Here is an 18,840-nt window from a genome sequence, read left to right on the forward strand (position 1 = left end):
TGTCTGGGCCGCTTGATCTCCAAACTAAGTGCTATATAAATGTGAAAAATACTATAAAAAAAACTAAAGGTCTAAAAGAAGAATGAAGATGACTATATTCCCAGTGTTTTCTTATATTTGTTTAAAATATGAATATCCTTGATAATTAATTAGTTTTAAGAATTATATTATATAATTAATATAATAATATAATTACATTAGTTATTTTAATGTATTTTTAGATATGTCTAATTAAAGTACTCAACAGGGTATGTAAACGCTCATGCACACTTTCTCTTTCTGGAAGATCTTCATTGGTCGCTCAGATGTCATTTCAGTTCCTATAAACATATTTAAATGAAGAGGTGGAGCCTTTACATTTTCTTTGTTTATATAAGGCACACCTTCCTATTAGTGGTCAGTGGGAAAATGGATCCGCCTGTGGTTAACATGAGCTCTGTGGCATTTGCCTTGATTAATGTGCCTGTTTCGATGACCACTAATCTGATGAATGTCTTTTTTGTGTACTGTATGTTTTCTTCAGACCAAGGACCAGCAAGCGGCGTAAAACCGCCTCTTAATGTTTTACTGTGGTCACTTATTGGATGCAGTCTTTTTTATAACATTTTAAACCTTTTATTTGTTTTCTTGGACATTTTGTATGCATCTCAATGGATTTACGATGTTTCAGGATCTGCTATTGTTCTTGCCATGTGGACTGGTTTCACTACCTCACTTTGGCTGAATGTTTGTTACTTCTTCCAGATCGTTCCTGTCCAGTGGCCGTTTTTGGTCTGGATGAAGCAGCACATCAGGCTCATTGTGTACTCGGCATTATTTGCAGATAGACTATTCTTTCTATCTGAATTCCTTTTTCGTGTCATCTTGGAAATGACTGAAATTCCTGCAGCAGGATTTAATTCAACCAGCGATCATGAGAACATCACCAGCGAATCAAATTTAAGACCAGACACAATTGAAATCTACATTACATATATGTCTATTCGAGGTTGTGTTTTTGTGCTTTGTGTTGTCGTCATGCTGGCGTCAGGGATTACGACTGTCATTTACTTGTGGAAGCACATGAAGAGAATGGAGAAAAACAGCACAGTTTTTTCTGTTCTTCGAAACAAGCAGCAGATGAGATTGACAATCATCGGCATCATTCAGACGGTCCTCTTCTCTCTGGGTTTACTGTGGCTTATGGGAGAAGAGCTCCTTGTGCATTTTGGTGTTTGTTTGGATGGAGGACGTTTGCTTCGCTCTGTTATGGCACTGTACTCTCTTGGGGTGAACATACTTTTAATGATTGGTCAGTCAAAATACCGCCTGATGGCCAACAATATCTGCAGAAAAGTACAAAGACTGAAACTTACATTTGCTTAATTTCCTTTAGGTCATCACGTCACAGCAGATTCATATAGGCATGAAAAAGGAAAAGAAAGCAATGTTGGGGTGGCACTCAACTAAATATTTCCAAAAATGCTCTGAAATCTGAATGTATTGAAACATCAAATGTACTCCATACAGTAATTTAGTGACTTTTGTCATCGTCACAGAATATACAAAACAAGGCTGGAGTTAAATTCATGTTACTAACGTGCCAACAACTGTCAATAATAGAATATCATTTGCAGAATTTTGAATGAGAGTGATGTTAACATTTGCAAACCAAAAAAAGTTTTCATTAGTTTAACTCTTTGCATACTCTTTATGCAAAGCAGTAAAACTGTAGGCATTTTTTCCTGTGGTATTATTCCTATTATACAAACTCTCATTTGGATATTAGACATTGGTATTTATAGTTTCATGTGTGTGTTAGGTATTTATTATATGTTTGCTTAGTCAATACTTGATAATAATGACTTTAAAATAATCACATGCTCTGTTTTTCTTAGACTGATCTTGTCATTCTGACATTCACTGTTTTTACATGCATACAGCATGACTGTAACTTGTAAGTGTAATTGAGAACTAGACAACAGTCAAATGAAATTTGTGATTTTTGCATAAATAAAGACCTTGATTCTTTTTCTTAAACTGACAAGGTACACATTTCCTTGTAAAATAAAAGTCTTGTTTTGTTCTTCAGTTGTTCCAGGTCTGCTGTGACATCAATTGTAAAAAAAAAAAAAAAAAAAAAAAACAAGGAACATTTTAAATTTCATACAGATAGCACAGTACAAATAGTGAAATACTGAGATTTGTTAATTAAACTATTATTTTAAGTTTTTATTTCGGTTTGCACCATGATGTGCCCTCCTGTATCATCTCTGCCTTTCTGCAGCAGACAATAGTGCCATATTCCCTGTCAAAATCATGCGCATGTTTTAAACTGATCTTCTTTGATTGTAGTCAAGGGCGTAGATTTGCTCTTGACATTGGTTGGGCGTACATCTCTAAAGCGCATGTATTGAACCGCACAAATTCTGTTTCGTGCTTTTAAATCATAAATAAAAAGGTTTTAAACACTTAATATTACAAATATCAACTGATGAAGCATGCTCCGAAACTCAATTTACATGAATGTACTGCAATGTGATGCATGCATGTGATGCAATTTAACTGTTTCATCCCAATTATCAATTATTTATGTCTATGGATTTAACCCTTTGAGCACATCTAGGTCACTAAGGGTTTACAGAGCTTTATTTTATTTTTAGTGTGATTCAACTATTGGTGGGGACATTTTAGTAATTGGTGGATATTGGTGGGCACACATCCCCTCCGTCAGTGTCAATTTCTATGTCCTTGAAATAAGTTAATAATAATAAATAGCAATACCATTGACAATATATATGCAATATTTAAGCAAAACAGTAAGAGGGTGTACGGTAGCAGGAGTGACATTTTTTGCAAAACTCAGTCATTACTACTTGCAGTATATGGTGAACACTGAGCTAGCACATGGTGACCTGAGGAAGATTTGAAACATGTTTATTAACTGCATTTCTCAAAATTACAAAAAAAAAAAAAAAAATTCCCTTTTAAAAATGGGTGACAGAGTGTTATGCTTACAACAGAAAACTCTGAATTGTTGAAAATAAAAGAAGATGGAGTCAGACTTCTCTGCTTCTTGTAGACAATTTCTCCCCATAATTGTGAGAATTTCTGAGAATCACATGACTAGCGGAGCAATCATTGGGCATTTTTTATTATAACAATTATAATGTAATGTACACCCTCAACAACACGTGCACATACACAAACTCACTGCATGCAAACACACCTATACTGGCATATACACAGCAAAATATGGGGACCCAAAACAACTCTATGGGTGTTAATTTCAACCCTTTGAAAGTGTCTCATGGGGTCCACTCAAAACAGACTTAAATCAACACTTTCAAAAGGGTTGGCACATTGACACCGAAGAAAGGGTTAATTTTAACTCTGGGCAGAGTTAAAATATGTAACTATATTTAACACCGCCTGGTGTAATATATTGTTATTTTATTCAACTCTCTTGAGTGTAAATATGGTAAAAAGGTAAAATAGACTGTAAATTACAAAATAAAAAACATTTTATTTGAAAACATTCACCACTTCAACAATTCATTCAGTTTTTAAAATGCAACAATGTCAAATATGCTTTAAATGTTTTATTAGTACAGACAGTATCAACAAAATATGTATGACCAGTGCTCAAAAAGGCTGTTTCAGTCCTTTGGTCCAAACTTGATGTTTCATCAGAGCAATTTGAAAGTTCAATAAAGCGTCACTCATAGTTTTCTTCTGAACGCATAGTTTTCTTTTGAAATTACATTTTAAACAACTTGGCGTGCAAATCTTTCACTTCTGGTGTTTCCTTGGTCCTCCATATCAAACACAGCAGTTTAAATGAAGGTATAAATGCTGTAAACTTGTGTGAAAACAAACTGGAGCTAGGAAATCTCATCAAGCATGTCCTGTGAATGAAGTGCTTCCCAGCCACAGGATGTCCTTTATATCCATGACGATGTAGCAGCTGCTGATCGCTCGTCTGGTGGTTTCTGATGCACGGATATACTGTAGGGTGATGCTCATCTAAGAACTCTTCAAGACTCCAGCATGACTAAGAAAAATGTTTGAAAACAAATTGCAGTCAAATTCTATGATATATTTAAAAGAACATTTAAAGTAAATAAAACATTAAAGAAATCTAAACTAACCTTTTGAAAATCTTCATGATGAGGCACAACTTGACTCTCCCAGCTGGTTGAGGTGACAGGATATGGAAAAGTAGAAAAAACACATACATCACTGTTGGATCTCCAAAAACAATTAGGTTAACCACTATGACTAGAACTGGAAAAACAGGCAGCTGTCTGTCTAGAATCCAGAATTTAACACAACACTTGGAGCAAAATTTAGAGGAGCTTAAAATCTTTTATATCATTTAGTGATGCTGACTTCCCCAAAATATTGGCCACAGTGTAAAAAATATTCATAAACTTACAGTTTTCTGTGAGCGTGTGCGTGCATGTGTGTGTGCGTGTGTGTGTGTGTGTGTGTGTGCGTGTGTGCGTGTTTCTTTACCAGATTCAACTTGTTAGGCCCTTTCAGGTCCAGTATTGATGCCACCTTTCCTGGAGTCTAGCAGATGTTTCAGGTCCAAATATAATCTAAAATATTAGGATAAGCAGAAGAGGAAAAGTGCAAAGCAGAGCAAAACATTATTTAAGTAACAGTTCACCCACAATACAAAACTTATCACCTTCATGTCATTTGTTATTCTCTAATGCTCTAATACCCTCTCAGCTTATTGTGAAACAAATACAGAACTTTATCAAACATACCTTAATTATTATCACCACATATGACCAAGAAGGTGTGCTTGGTCATTTCACCAACTCTGGAAATACACCATCCGTCTCTAATCAGCCACCGTCACAGGGTCTTGTGTTATTGTATAGAGAACTGTGGCTGTTAAAAAACAACAACACATTAGTATCAAACACATATGCATAACCTTCAGATAAAAGAGATAAACATCACAAAGTATGCCTCACACTTTTTCAGATATCTTTTGATTCAGATGTTGATTATTGATAATAAATCTACAAATCAAACTTGTATCATCATTATGCTGCTCAAATATGAATCAGTTGATTAATTTTACAGACAGGTGGCTGTTTACAACGCACTAAATTGTCTTTAATAAAACGGAAATGTTGTGTACAGTAAATGCTAAGTTTAGCCTAACTTATAGTTTTAAGCACAATATCATGTGGGAGAAAAAGCTTGACTAAGATGTTCCTGACTACAGAAATAGCCTAACTTACTAACGTCAGACATCCCGAGTTGGGAAAAGTCATTTTCGGGGGATACAGAGTTGATTTGCGGGAGGTAACGTTAGCGGGAGAGATGAGTACCTGAAGAGCAATGAGATGAGTTGCGCGCGACGTACCTAAAAAGCGGTGGGGGTGACTTGCGCGCGACGTACCTAAAGAGCTGGGAGGGATGCGGTGGAGAGGGGTGTGCAAAGTGTTTAATGACCGGGCGGGAGACGCGCGATTTCCAGGAGATTATCATTCATTTGCGGGCATTTACTTGGGCATCTGGGAGTCTCTGTGCATTTGGGGGATAACGTTAACGTTAGTCCCGCAACTTCCGGGAGACTTCTGTAACGTCAAATGTCTGATAAAGTGCAAACGCGGTCATTTAAAGACATTAATGTTAACATTCCGACTTTAATGGTTGTCAACACTTAATATAATTCAAGCGTAACTGTTACGTTATCACACGAGTCTATGGACTAACGGTATATGGACGGCCACGAATGAACCAGTTTAAAAGGGCTGCGGTGTTTAAAATAACCAAATTAACTTACACGAATAACAAACAATCATATGTTTCAGTCAGGAAGCCTTTTACAAGTAAGCATGTTCATTTACTCACAGATATGTTTTAGAAACTCCAGAGCTCATGGAAACCGTCCTGTGTTGCCGTTAGCATCCGGGCAGAGTAGGCTAGGCGCTCCGGGGATTCCCTCGCTAGTTTGCTTGGAATTAAAGGAGAAGTGTCGATTTTATTTTGCAGATGGGTAACAACGCACAAAATAGCATTAAGCGTGACAGAAATGTGTTGAACATGTACATTTGATGTCTTTATGCACTATGTATGCGTGAGCATATATAAAAACATTCTTGAAAAGAAGTCAATAGTAATGCAGTTAAGCTAAATACACAAACGACCATGAATGAACCGCAGAAGTTTAAAATTGTCACTCCATTATAAAGTTATTAATTTAACAATATGTTTACAACTGTATTTCCTTAAAGAAAGTCAGTAAAATACCAACATTTAGGTAGTTTGACTCACCAGTTGCTGTTCTAAACCTCAGATGGAAAATGGCGTCTGGAAAATTCTTCAGTGACTGGGGCTGCATGAATTCCCGGATGTTGGAAATAACACCACCAAGTGTTGAAAAGATAACTCCTTGATTTCGCACTGAATAAAATCAATTCTAACTCTTATTATATTCATTTATCAAAATCTAACTCTTTAACGTCAACACTTTACTCTGAAATGCTTCAACACCGAGAATTTAACTCTGATGAATTTGCTGTGTAGCCCCAATGCCTAAACTCAATGCGTGTATAAACACCCAAAATTACACTTGTGCAAACATACAAAAAAATAAATAAATAAAATTCACAAACGTTTATCACAAATCTGGTTATTGCAAAGCTTATGAAATAGAAATAATGTGATTAATAGAGGGATTAAATATGTTAAATTATGAACATATGTTATATAAAATATTAGTCTATATAAATAGACTATTCAAAATAAGAAATATTTTTATTTAAAACCTTTTCATTTAATTGGGTAATTACATACACAAATATAAATGGACAGATAGAACCCTTAAAGGACGTTCAAAAAGCCACCAGAATTATAAATATAAATGTATACTCAAACTAAACTCCTCTTTTCTATTGCAAATGTTAATGTAGCCTATAGTCTTCTTGTTTTGTTTTTTACATTTTTATAAATATTCTGCTTTTTATATGTTTTTACAATGTGGGTGTCAAAATTGCAAGATTTTGGTATCATTTTGATTGTTAATTATTCAGCATATAAAAAAAAAAAAAAAAAAAAAAAAAAAACCCCGCTGATTAAAAGTCTCTGCTCATCATGTTGGTCAAGTTAACCCCCACGGAAAAGCTATATGTATTATCTGGACACTCCTTTTGTGTTTAATAACTAGCCTACTAATATTTTTACAGCAGCTGGCATCCAGCATTTTGGTGCATTAGCCTGTTTATTGGTGACAGGAAAACCCACTTAAGTGCATTCCTGCCCCCTACTGGACATAAGTGTGTATCAACTAATATTAGACAAACATATTCTATTCAAAATGATTACTTAAGCAACCTTATATTTATTAAACCATAATAACATTTTCAATAATTTAATTGCATAATAAACCTTTAATTTTGCAGGAGCATTCCTTAGCATTATCTTTTTATTTATTTTTTTAGAATTAGCATAATCTATTTTCATAATTCAACATATGTAATTCCTCTGTTAATCACATTATTTCTGTTTCTTAAGGTTTGCAATAACCTGATTCATGACAAATAATAATCTTGTTCATAACACTCAAAGGACTTTTACGTTGAAATTAAACTACTTCCTTTTAAAGTGAAATAACTTCCTTTTACTGTGATAATTCATGCATACACACATATGAAATCACTTGCATATATGTAGATACACAACTAACTGTATGTTTGAGAATTTTATTTTGTATGTTTGCACAAGTGTCATTTGGGTGTTTATGCACACATCAAGTTTATATTCTTATGTGAGGGTTTATGGGTGTATATGCATAGATCAAGTTTATATGTACATGCAAGTGTGTTAATGTGAGTGTTAATGTGAGGATCGAGTTTATATTTATGCGCGTGTGTATGTGGGTGTATTCATGCGTCAAGTTTATATGTATATACACAAGTTTCATCCATGTTGTTTTGAACTTCCAGTGGTATAGGTGTATATGCGAGTAATTTATAGGTGTATATACACGTGTTTTATGTATGTGTTGGTAAGCAAAGTTTGATTTAAATCCTACACGGCACCTCATACCACCTGGTGGACTGAATGCATATTACAATCTCTGCTCAGAGCACAGAACAGCTGAAGCGTTCAACAAGCTCTGCGTTTCAAGCCTAGACACGCTCTCAGTTAGAAAGAAAAAACAAACATAAGAGCAGATTTTCAGAAATCCTGCTCCTTTGACCAAACTGGTCGAAAAATGTGATGTAGCTGTGGCTGTGGTGGAATTCTGAGCTCTTTTGTTTTAAGATCACGAAAACAATCTTCAACTCAATTGTGTTTATCATCAGCACATGTAATAAGGATTTTCTCACCAATAGCTTAAATGAGCACAAATATGCCACACATATCCTGCATGTCAAGACGATCTCAGTTGTTTTCATTGCCGCACACAAATAAAGGTCGATAACTATCATTGTGAAATACCTATCTACAGATCCAAATAAAGTTAGATGAGTTAATAAAAAACTCAATAGTTTTCATATTTATGCGCTCAATAAAAAGTAACCAACGATGTACATAAACGCACACACACACACACACACGCTCCCTCTTTCTCTCGCTCTCTCTTTCTCTGCGCTACAGTGGCGGTTGTTCAGCTGTGTGAAGGAGCATATCGGACTGGATTAGTCTATTTCCGATCTCAAAATAATTATTGAGGAGTACTTTTATGGATCATTCATGGATGATCGTCTATATGTGGTCTGTCTGTTAGTTGCAGGAATATGGGACTGTTAAAAGGTGAGCTTTCCGTTATTCCAATCTTTCCGTTATTTTCATACTGCGCTAATCGCGAAAAGTGAAGCGTTAGTTTAACCGTTTAAATATTTGCCGTTATTCTCTATTTTGTTGTAAAGGCTACCATAATTATCTGTTGTAACAGACGATGTCTTTTAGCCGACCAGAATGATCAATTAAACAGTTTCGGATGATGTTATAAGATTCATCAACAGTCCCAGGACAGGAAAAGGGGAATTACTCCTGCTCTCATTCAGTCATCAGATCAAAACCTTCATTGATTTCATCCACTGCTTTGAGTCACTTAAAAGTAGTGAGAGTACGGGCAGTGTGGATGTGGAGAATAGCTTTGCGCAGAAGATGTGGCAGCACTCTCCTTCATTGGTTCACCTGGACCTCCTGGCATCTAAAGGTTCTCCTCAGCTCTCGCCTTTGTTTCAGGACTCGCATCCCAAAGGTTTTCTGCTGTCAAGCCCAGAACCACTGCTCAGCCTCCTCTCTTTAAACAAGAACTCACCGGGTTCTCCAGCAGGTGCTCCACAGATGTGTTTCATGCCCATTCTTCAAGACAATGGACAAGATTATGTAGAACCTACTAGCACTCAAAGGCATGGTTGTTCATCAAAACATTGGCCAGTTAGCACTAAACCACTTTCCTCAGAGCAATCACAATGTAGGAAGAACAATGCTTTAAACCATACACGGGTTGGTGCTATGGGGGAAATGGAGGAAGGGTTGATGATTCAGTCATTGTGGCATCTCTCCCAGCATGTTTCATTGGCGAATCGAGCCGGTCGTTTACAACAGAGGGTGTTGGCAGTGCTTGGTGAACATGCTTCTAGGCACTACAGCCAACAACTGGATGGTTTGAAGAAGAAACTTCTTGAAGCACGCTGCTCCCCCAAATTCTCAATGACATCAGACCCTCTTTTTGAGACTGCAAAGATAGATCAGGCTCTCAGAAGAAACTTCCAGTTCACTCAAACACATAAGCAACCTCTGAAACTTAGAGATGTGCAGAATGTAGCTCACAGTGGTCATGCTGTTCTGCAAGGACTGCTGGAGTCTCTGGACTCAGATGCCACAGCTAGCAGCTCAGATGAGGAGGGGGACCATGAAGACACAAACGCGACCTCAGACCTCCCAAAGTGAGTACCATGCGATGTTAAATAGGCTTTCTAACGAAAAGTGATGCTCTTGCTAATTTATGTTTGACACGTGGAAGAAATTACAACTAAATCAGAGACCTTTTATTCTTCACACAACAGTTAATGAATGTTTAGCATTATAAATGATTACAAAACACCATAAAAGTGGATAGTATAAATTATTTGGTATTTTACCATTTTATTTTTTTAAAATTAAAAGTTATTATTTTGCTGACTGTTTACTCTTAAACTTTCTTTAAAAATTCAGCCTTCCTATCACAAAATTACTTTTTAAAAATATTGGGGATGCTCCAATCGATTGGCTGAAGATTGGTATTGGCTGATAATCACATTTTATGACTCTATTTTATGTCTATACTCGCTAATCTGGCCAATCTCATGAACTGATTGCAGGTGTTTTGAAGTAAATAAAATACCCCAGAAATCATGAAGATGAGAGTGAATTAGTAAGAGAACAGATTGCGCAAGGCGCTGTAATGTTTTAAGCTTTATATTTGTTAGGTTAGATGAATAGCAAAATAAAGATATAGGCCTAGTGCACATCACTGTCCCTCTTATCAAGCGATCGAGCTGCTGTGAGGCTGTCAAGAGCATAGGAGCTGCGGTCACAGACGTGCTAGTTGGAAAGCAAAATATTGGAATGGCCTTGCATGTATTTAGGCCTTTTTACTTATCTTTTTATCCATTTTTTCCTGTAAAGCTGCTTCTGCCCATGACATGTTTACACCAAATAGTTATAAGAGACATGTTTAAGGAATTTTATGAAACATCCTTAATTAGTTATTTTAGGAAAGGAGCGATCTCCACTTAAGATTTATACTTAGAGGGAAAATGTTCTTTATCCATTATGAAGCTTAAAGCATCAGAATCGGTACTCCGTATCGGCCGATCAACATGACAAGGAATCAGTACTTGTTATTGGCTGCAAAAATCCTAATATATATATATATATATATATATATATATATATATATATATATATATATATATATATATATATATATATATATATATATATATATATATATAAAAATTATATTAACATATGTAATATAATTTGTAAGATTCTAAGAGGTCTGAGGATGGAGAGTAGTCTGGGAGCTGCGTGGAGTTTTGATCATCTCTGTATGCGGAAAATTCGGACCCGATTTGAATTGTGGATACGTTGAAATATTTGAACTCGTGTGACCGTATGTAACTGGCTGACCAGATGTGATATTTTCTAGTATTGCCCAAGCAGGTCCGTGCGCTCAATATAAGAAATACTAGTTTTATTTGTTTTTTTGTTTTTTTTATTAGAATTAAGTCTATATATATATATATATATATATATATATATATATATATATATATATATATATATATATATATATATATATATAAACATTTCATACATGAATATATATTTTTTATGTTGTCCACATTCCCTCCAAAATTTTTGCGGTCAAGGAGATTCTAGTATTTATTCATTCAGCCATGGTGAACGCATGGAGAATAAAAGCTCTTGCTTTTGCACCCCTTTATTTCAGACACTGCAAGCTCTCCCGTAGTGCACAACAAAACTGAATATTCTGTGTGACTGCCACAAGGGGACGTATTCCGACAGTCGTGCCCAAATGTCGTGTGCAGTGGAAAGGCAGCTTCACTCCTATCCAGGTCACGGCACCAATGTAACCCCGCCCGGTCCTACACCACCCAACTCGCTCTGAGTTGGGATCGAACCGGTGACTCTCTGTGTGGAACTTGGTAGCACAGCACTTACTAGCTGTCCTCCATCACATAAACACAACATACATAAGACTCAATCTGTAGCTTTAAAAAAAAAAAGCCTTGGGTGGGATCTTGAAGTAGGTGAACTGAAGGGTAGTATTAATCTCTATATTTCAGTTGCCAGGCAGTAAAGGACAGCGAACTTTTAATGACAGACGAGGCGTGAGTCTTTGGCAAGCAGAGAGAGAGAGCATAACGACACGTTTGGAAAAACAAACAGCCCCATACAAGATGGAGAGAGCTAGCTTTTGACTCTGGCTGTGTGCTGTATGTTTCTTTAGGTGCTTTGCTCTCAGACACAGAAGCACTCTGTTCTGTACACAGCTGTTGAGAAATTGTCACCGCATCTCTCCCTTGTGTTGAAGATGTTTATCTGGTGTGCTAATGTGCAGCTGGCTCTTCCTCCTGTTCTGTTTCTGTGTAGCCGCAGTGAAACAGACAGCTGCACTCTCCTTTTCCTGAGATGAGTAAATAAATAGAGATCAGGCTGCCCTTCGCTAGATCAGAGCTTTCATGTCCCTCTCTGTGCTTTGCACAGCCACTCTGCACTTACGCTGTACTGTAAGATCGTAGCATGAGCACAGATGGGAGAACATACTGTATCAGTATCAGTTTCCAAAGGATCTATCTTTTAGAGAGCACAGTAAATTGGAATGATTTGATGTAGTATTTTTCTAAGGTGCAAGATTTGTAGTTTCTTGTATAATATGATTATTAGTGAATAATGGTTTTGTTTTGTTAAATAGCACCTATTTTGCTCCTTTTTAAAGATTTTACACAAGTTTTGGTGTCTGCAGAATGTTTCTGTGAAGTTTCAGCTCAAAACACCCATCAGATTATTTAGTATACCTTTAAGAATATTGGTATTTTCTGCTGTAAACAGGATGTACAGTAGCTGTTTTTGTTGCCTGTGCCTATGCTAGTTTTCTCTGCCCACCATTCCCACGTGCCTGTCAGAGTGTGCCTAAATCTCCGGTTGTGTCAGATAAACAACACAGGTACAGGCATGAGGAAGCAGATCTCACAAAACGTTTGAGAGAAATACTATATTAAGTGCTTTTCCAATGATTATTTGATTAACATATTCCCCACACGGTCACAAAACCATCCTGAATCATTAATAAAAAGCAAGATGGAAGAATGCTTTCATCAAATTCCTACTTTACCAACATCTGAATGTTTAAAGTTTTGTCTGCTTCTCACAAAATTCTCTTGAATTGAATTGCTTTTCTAAATTACTTAATATTCATTTTATTTACATATGTAACCTATTCTGTAAGACTTTTGAGTGTTATTTAAAATAAAATCTCTTTCTCATCAAAGCTGCTTTTATTCTCACATAATTATAGCACCAGCCTGAATCATTAATAAAAAGCAAAATGGAAAAAAATCTTTCATCAAATTCTTTCTTTTTACATCCCTATGTTGCAGATACAAACCAAGGCTTGCAAGCAACCTTTTTTCCTATCTTTGTTTTGGTTTGCCTGTGAATTGGAGTTTCAGTTACCAGATCTGATAGCTGACAGAAATGGCTCTTGATGTTCTTATGCTGTTGTAGCACATCTTCAGGATTTTGGCATGATTTGTGCATTCAGAGAAGCTCTGCAGTCCTCATTGTACTGAGCAATTCTTTGTTACTTTTGTTTTGTCTTTTGTCAGCTTGAACCAGTCTAGAAATTGTCCCCAGACGATTTTAATTTTTTCACCCACAGAAATGCTGTTTTTCAGACTATTATCTGTAATTCATGTGGTGCATCAGGAGTTTCTGAAATACTCCGACCACCCTGTTTATCACCAAAAACCATGCCATATTCAGAATCATTTAATTCATCATTCTTCAACTTCAGTGGATTGTTTTGACAATGTCTGCATGCTGTATATTAAGTTAATATAAATACTATGTTATAAATACCTTATATTAAGTTGCTCAGTGTGTCAAATGAGGACTTTTTGTCGGACAAAGGATTTTTTTTGTTTCATTTGTCGAAATGTAATTGTTTTTAAAGGTTACACCTTTAGTTAACTATACTGTCTCAAGGAAATCAACTTTGCAACTTGTCTCATTGCTCTTATTACTCATTGAAAATAAATGACTTCTGATTGCTTTGTTGCTGGATACTGCTATAAGAGTGAACATCCCTTATTCTTGATAGCAAAATCTGCTTCCCTTTAGGCATCAAAATAGTTTTAGTGACATTTCCAGATGCTCCAGCAATCTCAATTACAATCTTTGCATTGGATCAGAGTTGAAAGCCAGTGGCCATTGCTTTGGATTCTTTAATGAAGCTAAATTGCTATAAGCTTTTGAATGAGATGTCTGGCTTTTGGCCACAGAATTGCTTAAGGGCACTATGTGGATTGAGATTGGGCTCTCAGCCGGTGGAGTGCAGCGCCTTTGACGTCAGCACCCGCTTCACATTTTTAAGTGGTTAAGTTGTGGTTACTTCATTCTGAAAAAAAAACCCCAAATGACTCAAAGCTTTATTGGAGCTAGAGCTTCAGTATTTGCCTTGTTGGTTTAAAAAATAGTGAATTAATGATCTGGATGATGTTGAGACATTTAAAGAAAATGAAGCAACAAATCCATCTGGTTCATCATCGTTTCTGTTCAGGAATAGTATTGCCAGTTGTTTTATTAAAAGAAAGCTGTGCTCTGTCATTGTGTGTTGAGAAAGAAAGTAGACTGCAGTGGTGAAGTGTTTGTTTATATAGTGGGCAGCAAGACTGTTGCCCCAGCAGGAGATCTTATGATTCCCAGTGTATTTGAATGAGTTCACTCACTGCTGCTCTGCTGCTTTGTAGATATTTCTGGAATCTGCCAGCATATAGTGAGAGTCCATGTCCATCCTTTTATGACAAAAGTATATCAATGGGTACTTCCAGTAACATTAGTAATGTCAAATCATCTCAAACAGGTTTTTTATCCCTTTTGTGTGATGTTGGAGATGTTTCTATCCACTATGGGTGATTTTTGAGTCTTATTTGACCACAGTTTTCTCTGTGTTTCAGCAAATAGAATAATTTTTGGTGACTTATTTTGAAATGTTTGGGGAAATGTATTGAAATCTTACAAAAACTTAACAATACAATGTCAAGTTTACTGCTCTGTATGTTAATGGCTGTTTTTGCCCCATTGACTTTCATTATAACAACATTTTTTTTGATTGCAAAGCGACGACACCATATTATTACACTGTAAAACCCAAAAAGTTAAGGCAACTCAAACAATTGAGGAAACCGATTGCAACAAATCATTTAAGTTAAAAAACTAATCCTAATGAGTACTGTGAACCTAATCCATTTGAGGAAATGAAGCAGTTTGAAGCACAGTGAAACCTGATAAATGAAGACAACTCAAACCAATGGAGTTCTGTAAAACCCAATTAGTTAAGGCAACTCAAACTGTTTGAGGAAACTGATTGCAACAAACCATTTGAGTTAAAAAAAACCTAATCTATATGAGTACTGATAACTTACTTCATTTAAGTAACTCATTGAGTTCAAAACTCTTTTTCAAATTAGTTAATTTTCAAGTTTTCAGAGTTAACCACATTCATTTCATTTGATAAAGTTGACTGTTGGGTTTTACAGTTTGTGTATTCTTGGTTGTTGGTGGTTTTCCCTGTTGGGAAGAGCTCAAATTTGTTCATTTTCCTTTAAGTTCCCAGATCTCACTCAAAAAGTGGACCTTTAAGATATTGGACCAATATTTCCAAGGAATATCCAGCACTTTGATTTAAGACACTGGTGGTGGTATGAGGAGACGCCCCTCATGATTGTGAAGCACTTTGGGTGTATGGCCATGTACAATAAATGCGCTATATAAATACACATTACATTACATTACCTAAAGGGCGTCCAACTAAGGACTATCCTGTTGTACAGTACCTAATAAAGTGGCCAGTTAGTGTTTACAAGAAAATCTTGAATATAGAAAAAGACTCCTTGCTTTTTCGGACTGTCTTTGTGTGTAGTGAACTGCAAGTGGATAAAAATCTCAGATGATGACCTTTTCTTTCTTTCTGGGAGGGTAGTTGTGATGTTTGTGAGGTGAGATGGCTGAAGGACAGAGCTGAACTCTGCAGTCGCTGGACATGGATGCAGATGAGACAGTCTGAGTTGGACTCTCAGATTCAGAGGATTGAAAAACTCCATCTACAGATCCTCGCTAAAAAGGTAAAGCAACAGTACATATTGAACTAGTACATTCAGTACATATTATACAGTACATATCAGTACAAAATAAAAGTTATGATCGTACTGTTGGCTAAAATCAATATTTAAGAATTGTTGGTGAACTGGAATGACTAAAAAGGCATTTACTGAATTCCTTTGTCTTATTAGATGGGATAGCCCCTTGAGATGAGCCATCTCATTTTCTATAGGGGCCATAAAAATTACATAAATCCAAATCAAGTACAATACACCAAAACAAATAGACAATTAAAAAAAAAAGTTATATATATGTGTATATTTGACTTTTGACAAATGTATATTCCTATAGGCAATAATTCAAACTAAATTCTTTCACAACACTATCATCGTTTTAATTTTGTCACTACAACAGCAATGGCCTCAACATTTTAAAATAAACATGTTATAAAATGTCTTTCAGAGTCGTGTGGTTTTGGCTGAGTGCCAGCCTCTGACGGACCAACAGATCCAACACACCTTGTGGACAGAGACCATGGATCTGTCATTTACAGCTGGGAACATGCAAGATTTGCACTCTGATCTAGAAATGGAACCTAGCAGCCCCACACGCCTTCTGAGGAACATCGAGAGACAGGTGAATCCATCTCAGGCATTTAAGACAAGAACATAAATAAGATAAAGATGAAAGATGTAAATGTAGTTTGATTCCCAGCTCAAGTCTTGTGTTTGTCTGTGTACAGAGTGCACAGCTTACTCAGATTGTAAACAGCCTGATGCCATCTTTCTGTGCCTCTCCTTCCTCGTCGCCTTTGTCTAAAGGACCCTGCAATCGCTGGAGAGGTCAACAGAAAACCGCTTTCAGCAGGTGAAGAGCAAATCAGCACCTACAAACTTATCAGTGAACTTAAACTGACCTTGGATTTGACACAGGCAATAGTTCACCAAAAAATGTAAATTTACAAGTTGGTTTACTCACCCTCAGTTCGCTTAAGATGTAGGTGACAGTATCTACAATATTAAAAGAGACAAAGTGTGGGAAAAAGCAGTGTTTTTATCACCAGTCCGCCATATTGGAGGCACAAAATGTAAAAACGCCACTGTACTGAATGAAACGCCAATATTTTTCTGATTATTTTTGCTGAAAACAATTAATTATAGTGATGTTTTGGCTATTCTATGTTTTACTAAGGCCTCACCGTTCAAGTGACTCAATTCCGATTTTGTTTTTTTTTTCCTCTCATGTGGCACAGATCGGATATGGCCCATGTACGTGTAAGCAGTAACAAATCACATGGATTCCGATTAACTCAAATCAGATTCAGGCCTTGTTCATAAGTATCCGATATGAATAGGATCTGTGTTCTCGTGTGTGCAGTGTAAACAGGTAGATTGGATTTTCACCTGTCAATGTGAGTCGCGCATTATAAAAAACCGTAGCGGATGACGTCAAGACTGACACTTTCTTTTTAGAACAGACTTTAGCAGAGTCCCAAACCTTAAATCTCATACACAAGGACTTAAACAGCTTTTATATTGTCATATAGCACAAGTATTTAAGCATGCTAACCAGAGCGAAAGAGCGCAATGTCCGCCACGTGACCAATATAAACTACTATAAAACTACATCAGGTGCATAAGTCATGCCACAGACATTACATTAAGATGCCTATACTGTATATCAAAAAAAGATGGACAAATGAGAACCTTTCTGTCATAAACTATTGAAAAACAGCTTGTCAAAAACTGCGAACAGATTACATACAGGCATAAAGAAAAGAGCACTTTTAATTATCAACTGTTGGTCTTTTTTTTTACGAGTAACTTTTTAAAAGATTATGTAAGCAGGTTATCAAAAAAATTGGATAGTGTCACAAAATCAGAATTGACCATCAAGACCTGCAGTGTAAATGCAGCCTAATAGATTGGCCTGAAAAAAAGTACAAATATACTGCGAAACGTCATAACAAAGCAAGCAGAAGACAGAAAAAAGACTGAGGAATGTAATGTGTTTCTGGTTGGCCAAACTTAACTAGAATTTAATCTCTTTACGAAATTGGGATTTTGAGTAATGTCTAATATGCTTTTAATTATTTAAATTAATTTGAACAGAATGCTATTAAAGCGATGTTTACACCATATCTGCATTTTGAAATCTTGGCAACAGCTGGAGGTTTGTCGTCCACAGCATGTTGTTGCAATGCTTACAGTGCTGATCCTATATTTACAGGTTTCTTCAAACCGCAACCCTGCTTTCGTGTTTTAAAATGGTGGCCATGTGAAATAAGCTTATTGCAAACCCTCTACAGTTGTCAAAATCTGAAGTAAATCAAAAGACAAGAAATTGTGCTGTTCAGTTGTTTTAGGACAATTTGATGGAATGTTTTGATCCATTTCAGATGTATACCGTAGCTCTTTTTGAAGCTAAACAGTTGGAGTCTGCAGGAAACTGAACAACATTATTACTATTATTCGAAGCCTCAGCAAACAAGAGTGTTCATGACAGCTTGCATGAGCTTCCTGCTGTAAAATGATGTACTGTATGAGGAGGAATAACCTCACATGATAGCGGATGCTGTTTATTTATAAAGCAAAGGAATAATTTGTGTGTTTTAATATACTTCAATATGTGACAGTAAACTTGTGCTTTGAACTGTAGTGAATGCATTCTGAATTAAATGCACTGTTACACTGTTTAGTTTCAGACCTTAGTGTATTGTCAGGAGCCCCAAAATTGTTATTTTAAAATGTTTTGGACTCTCAAATAATATTTCCTTCCAAAAAAAAATTGCATACAAGTGATTACATTACAACTATATATATCTACTTACACAGTTCACAGAATTTAAGTTTATATGTAAACCATTATTTGGGTTGACAGAAAAAATACATAGTTTAGAATTAATGAAATAAAAGAAAGAGATAAAACTGTTTAAATAAACTCAAATAAAATAGGTCACAGTATATAAAAGAAAATAATACCCCA

The 18,840-nt window shown here is 36.0% G+C and overlaps 2 protein-coding genes and 1 long non-coding RNA gene across 9 annotated transcripts in view; 2 read left to right on the plus strand and 1 right to left on the minus strand.

Moving 5' to 3' along the window:
• The first annotated feature begins 336 nt into the window (after positions 1 to 336).
• Positions 337 to 1,365, plus strand: tas2r3 (taste receptor, type 2, member 3). Its single transcript, NM_001105135.1, has one exon. The coding sequence runs from the start codon at positions 337 to 339 to the stop codon at positions 1,363 to 1,365; it is 1,029 nt and encodes a 342-aa protein (NP_001098605.1).
• A 2,120-nt stretch (positions 1,366 to 3,485) lies between these two features.
• LOC137496493 (uncharacterized) lies at positions 3,486 to 6,329 on the minus strand. The gene is made up of 6 exons (XR_011016896.2): positions 6,283 to 6,329; positions 5,860 to 5,962; positions 4,758 to 4,884; positions 4,498 to 4,583; positions 4,131 to 4,173; positions 3,486 to 4,033 (listed from the first exon to the last, which is right to left on the minus strand). It is a non-coding gene; the product is annotated as an uncharacterized lncRNA (long non-coding RNA).
• A 2,257-nt stretch (positions 6,330 to 8,586) lies between these two features.
• kansl1l (KAT8 regulatory NSL complex subunit 1-like) overlaps positions 8,587 to 18,840 on the plus strand; it is a 35,070-nt gene continuing 24,816 nt past the window's right edge. For 2 of the 7 annotated variants that reach the window (XM_073912991.1, XM_073912993.1), the window contains exons 1-5: positions 8,587 to 8,766; positions 8,909 to 9,911; positions 15,737 to 15,878; positions 16,318 to 16,491; positions 16,598 to 16,722. In XM_073912991.1, coding sequence (XP_073769092.1) covers positions 9,124 to 9,911; positions 15,737 to 15,878; positions 16,318 to 16,491; positions 16,598 to 16,722 — 1,229 coding nt within the window. In that variant the 5' untranslated portion in view covers positions 8,587 to 8,766; positions 8,909 to 9,123. Of the gene's footprint in view, positions 9,912 to 11,461; positions 14,564 to 14,678; positions 15,879 to 16,317; positions 16,492 to 16,597; positions 16,723 to 18,840 lie in introns of all 7 variants that reach the window. The other 5 variants (XM_073912992.1, XM_073912995.1, XM_073912990.1 and 2 more) reach the window with 3 other exon arrangements.

This window comes from Danio rerio, chromosome 9 (assembly GCF_049306965.1).
Source record: "Danio rerio strain Tuebingen ecotype United States chromosome 9, GRCz12tu, whole genome shotgun sequence".
In the NCBI taxonomy this organism is placed as follows: Eukaryota; Metazoa; Chordata; class Actinopteri; order Cypriniformes; family Danionidae; genus Danio; species Danio rerio.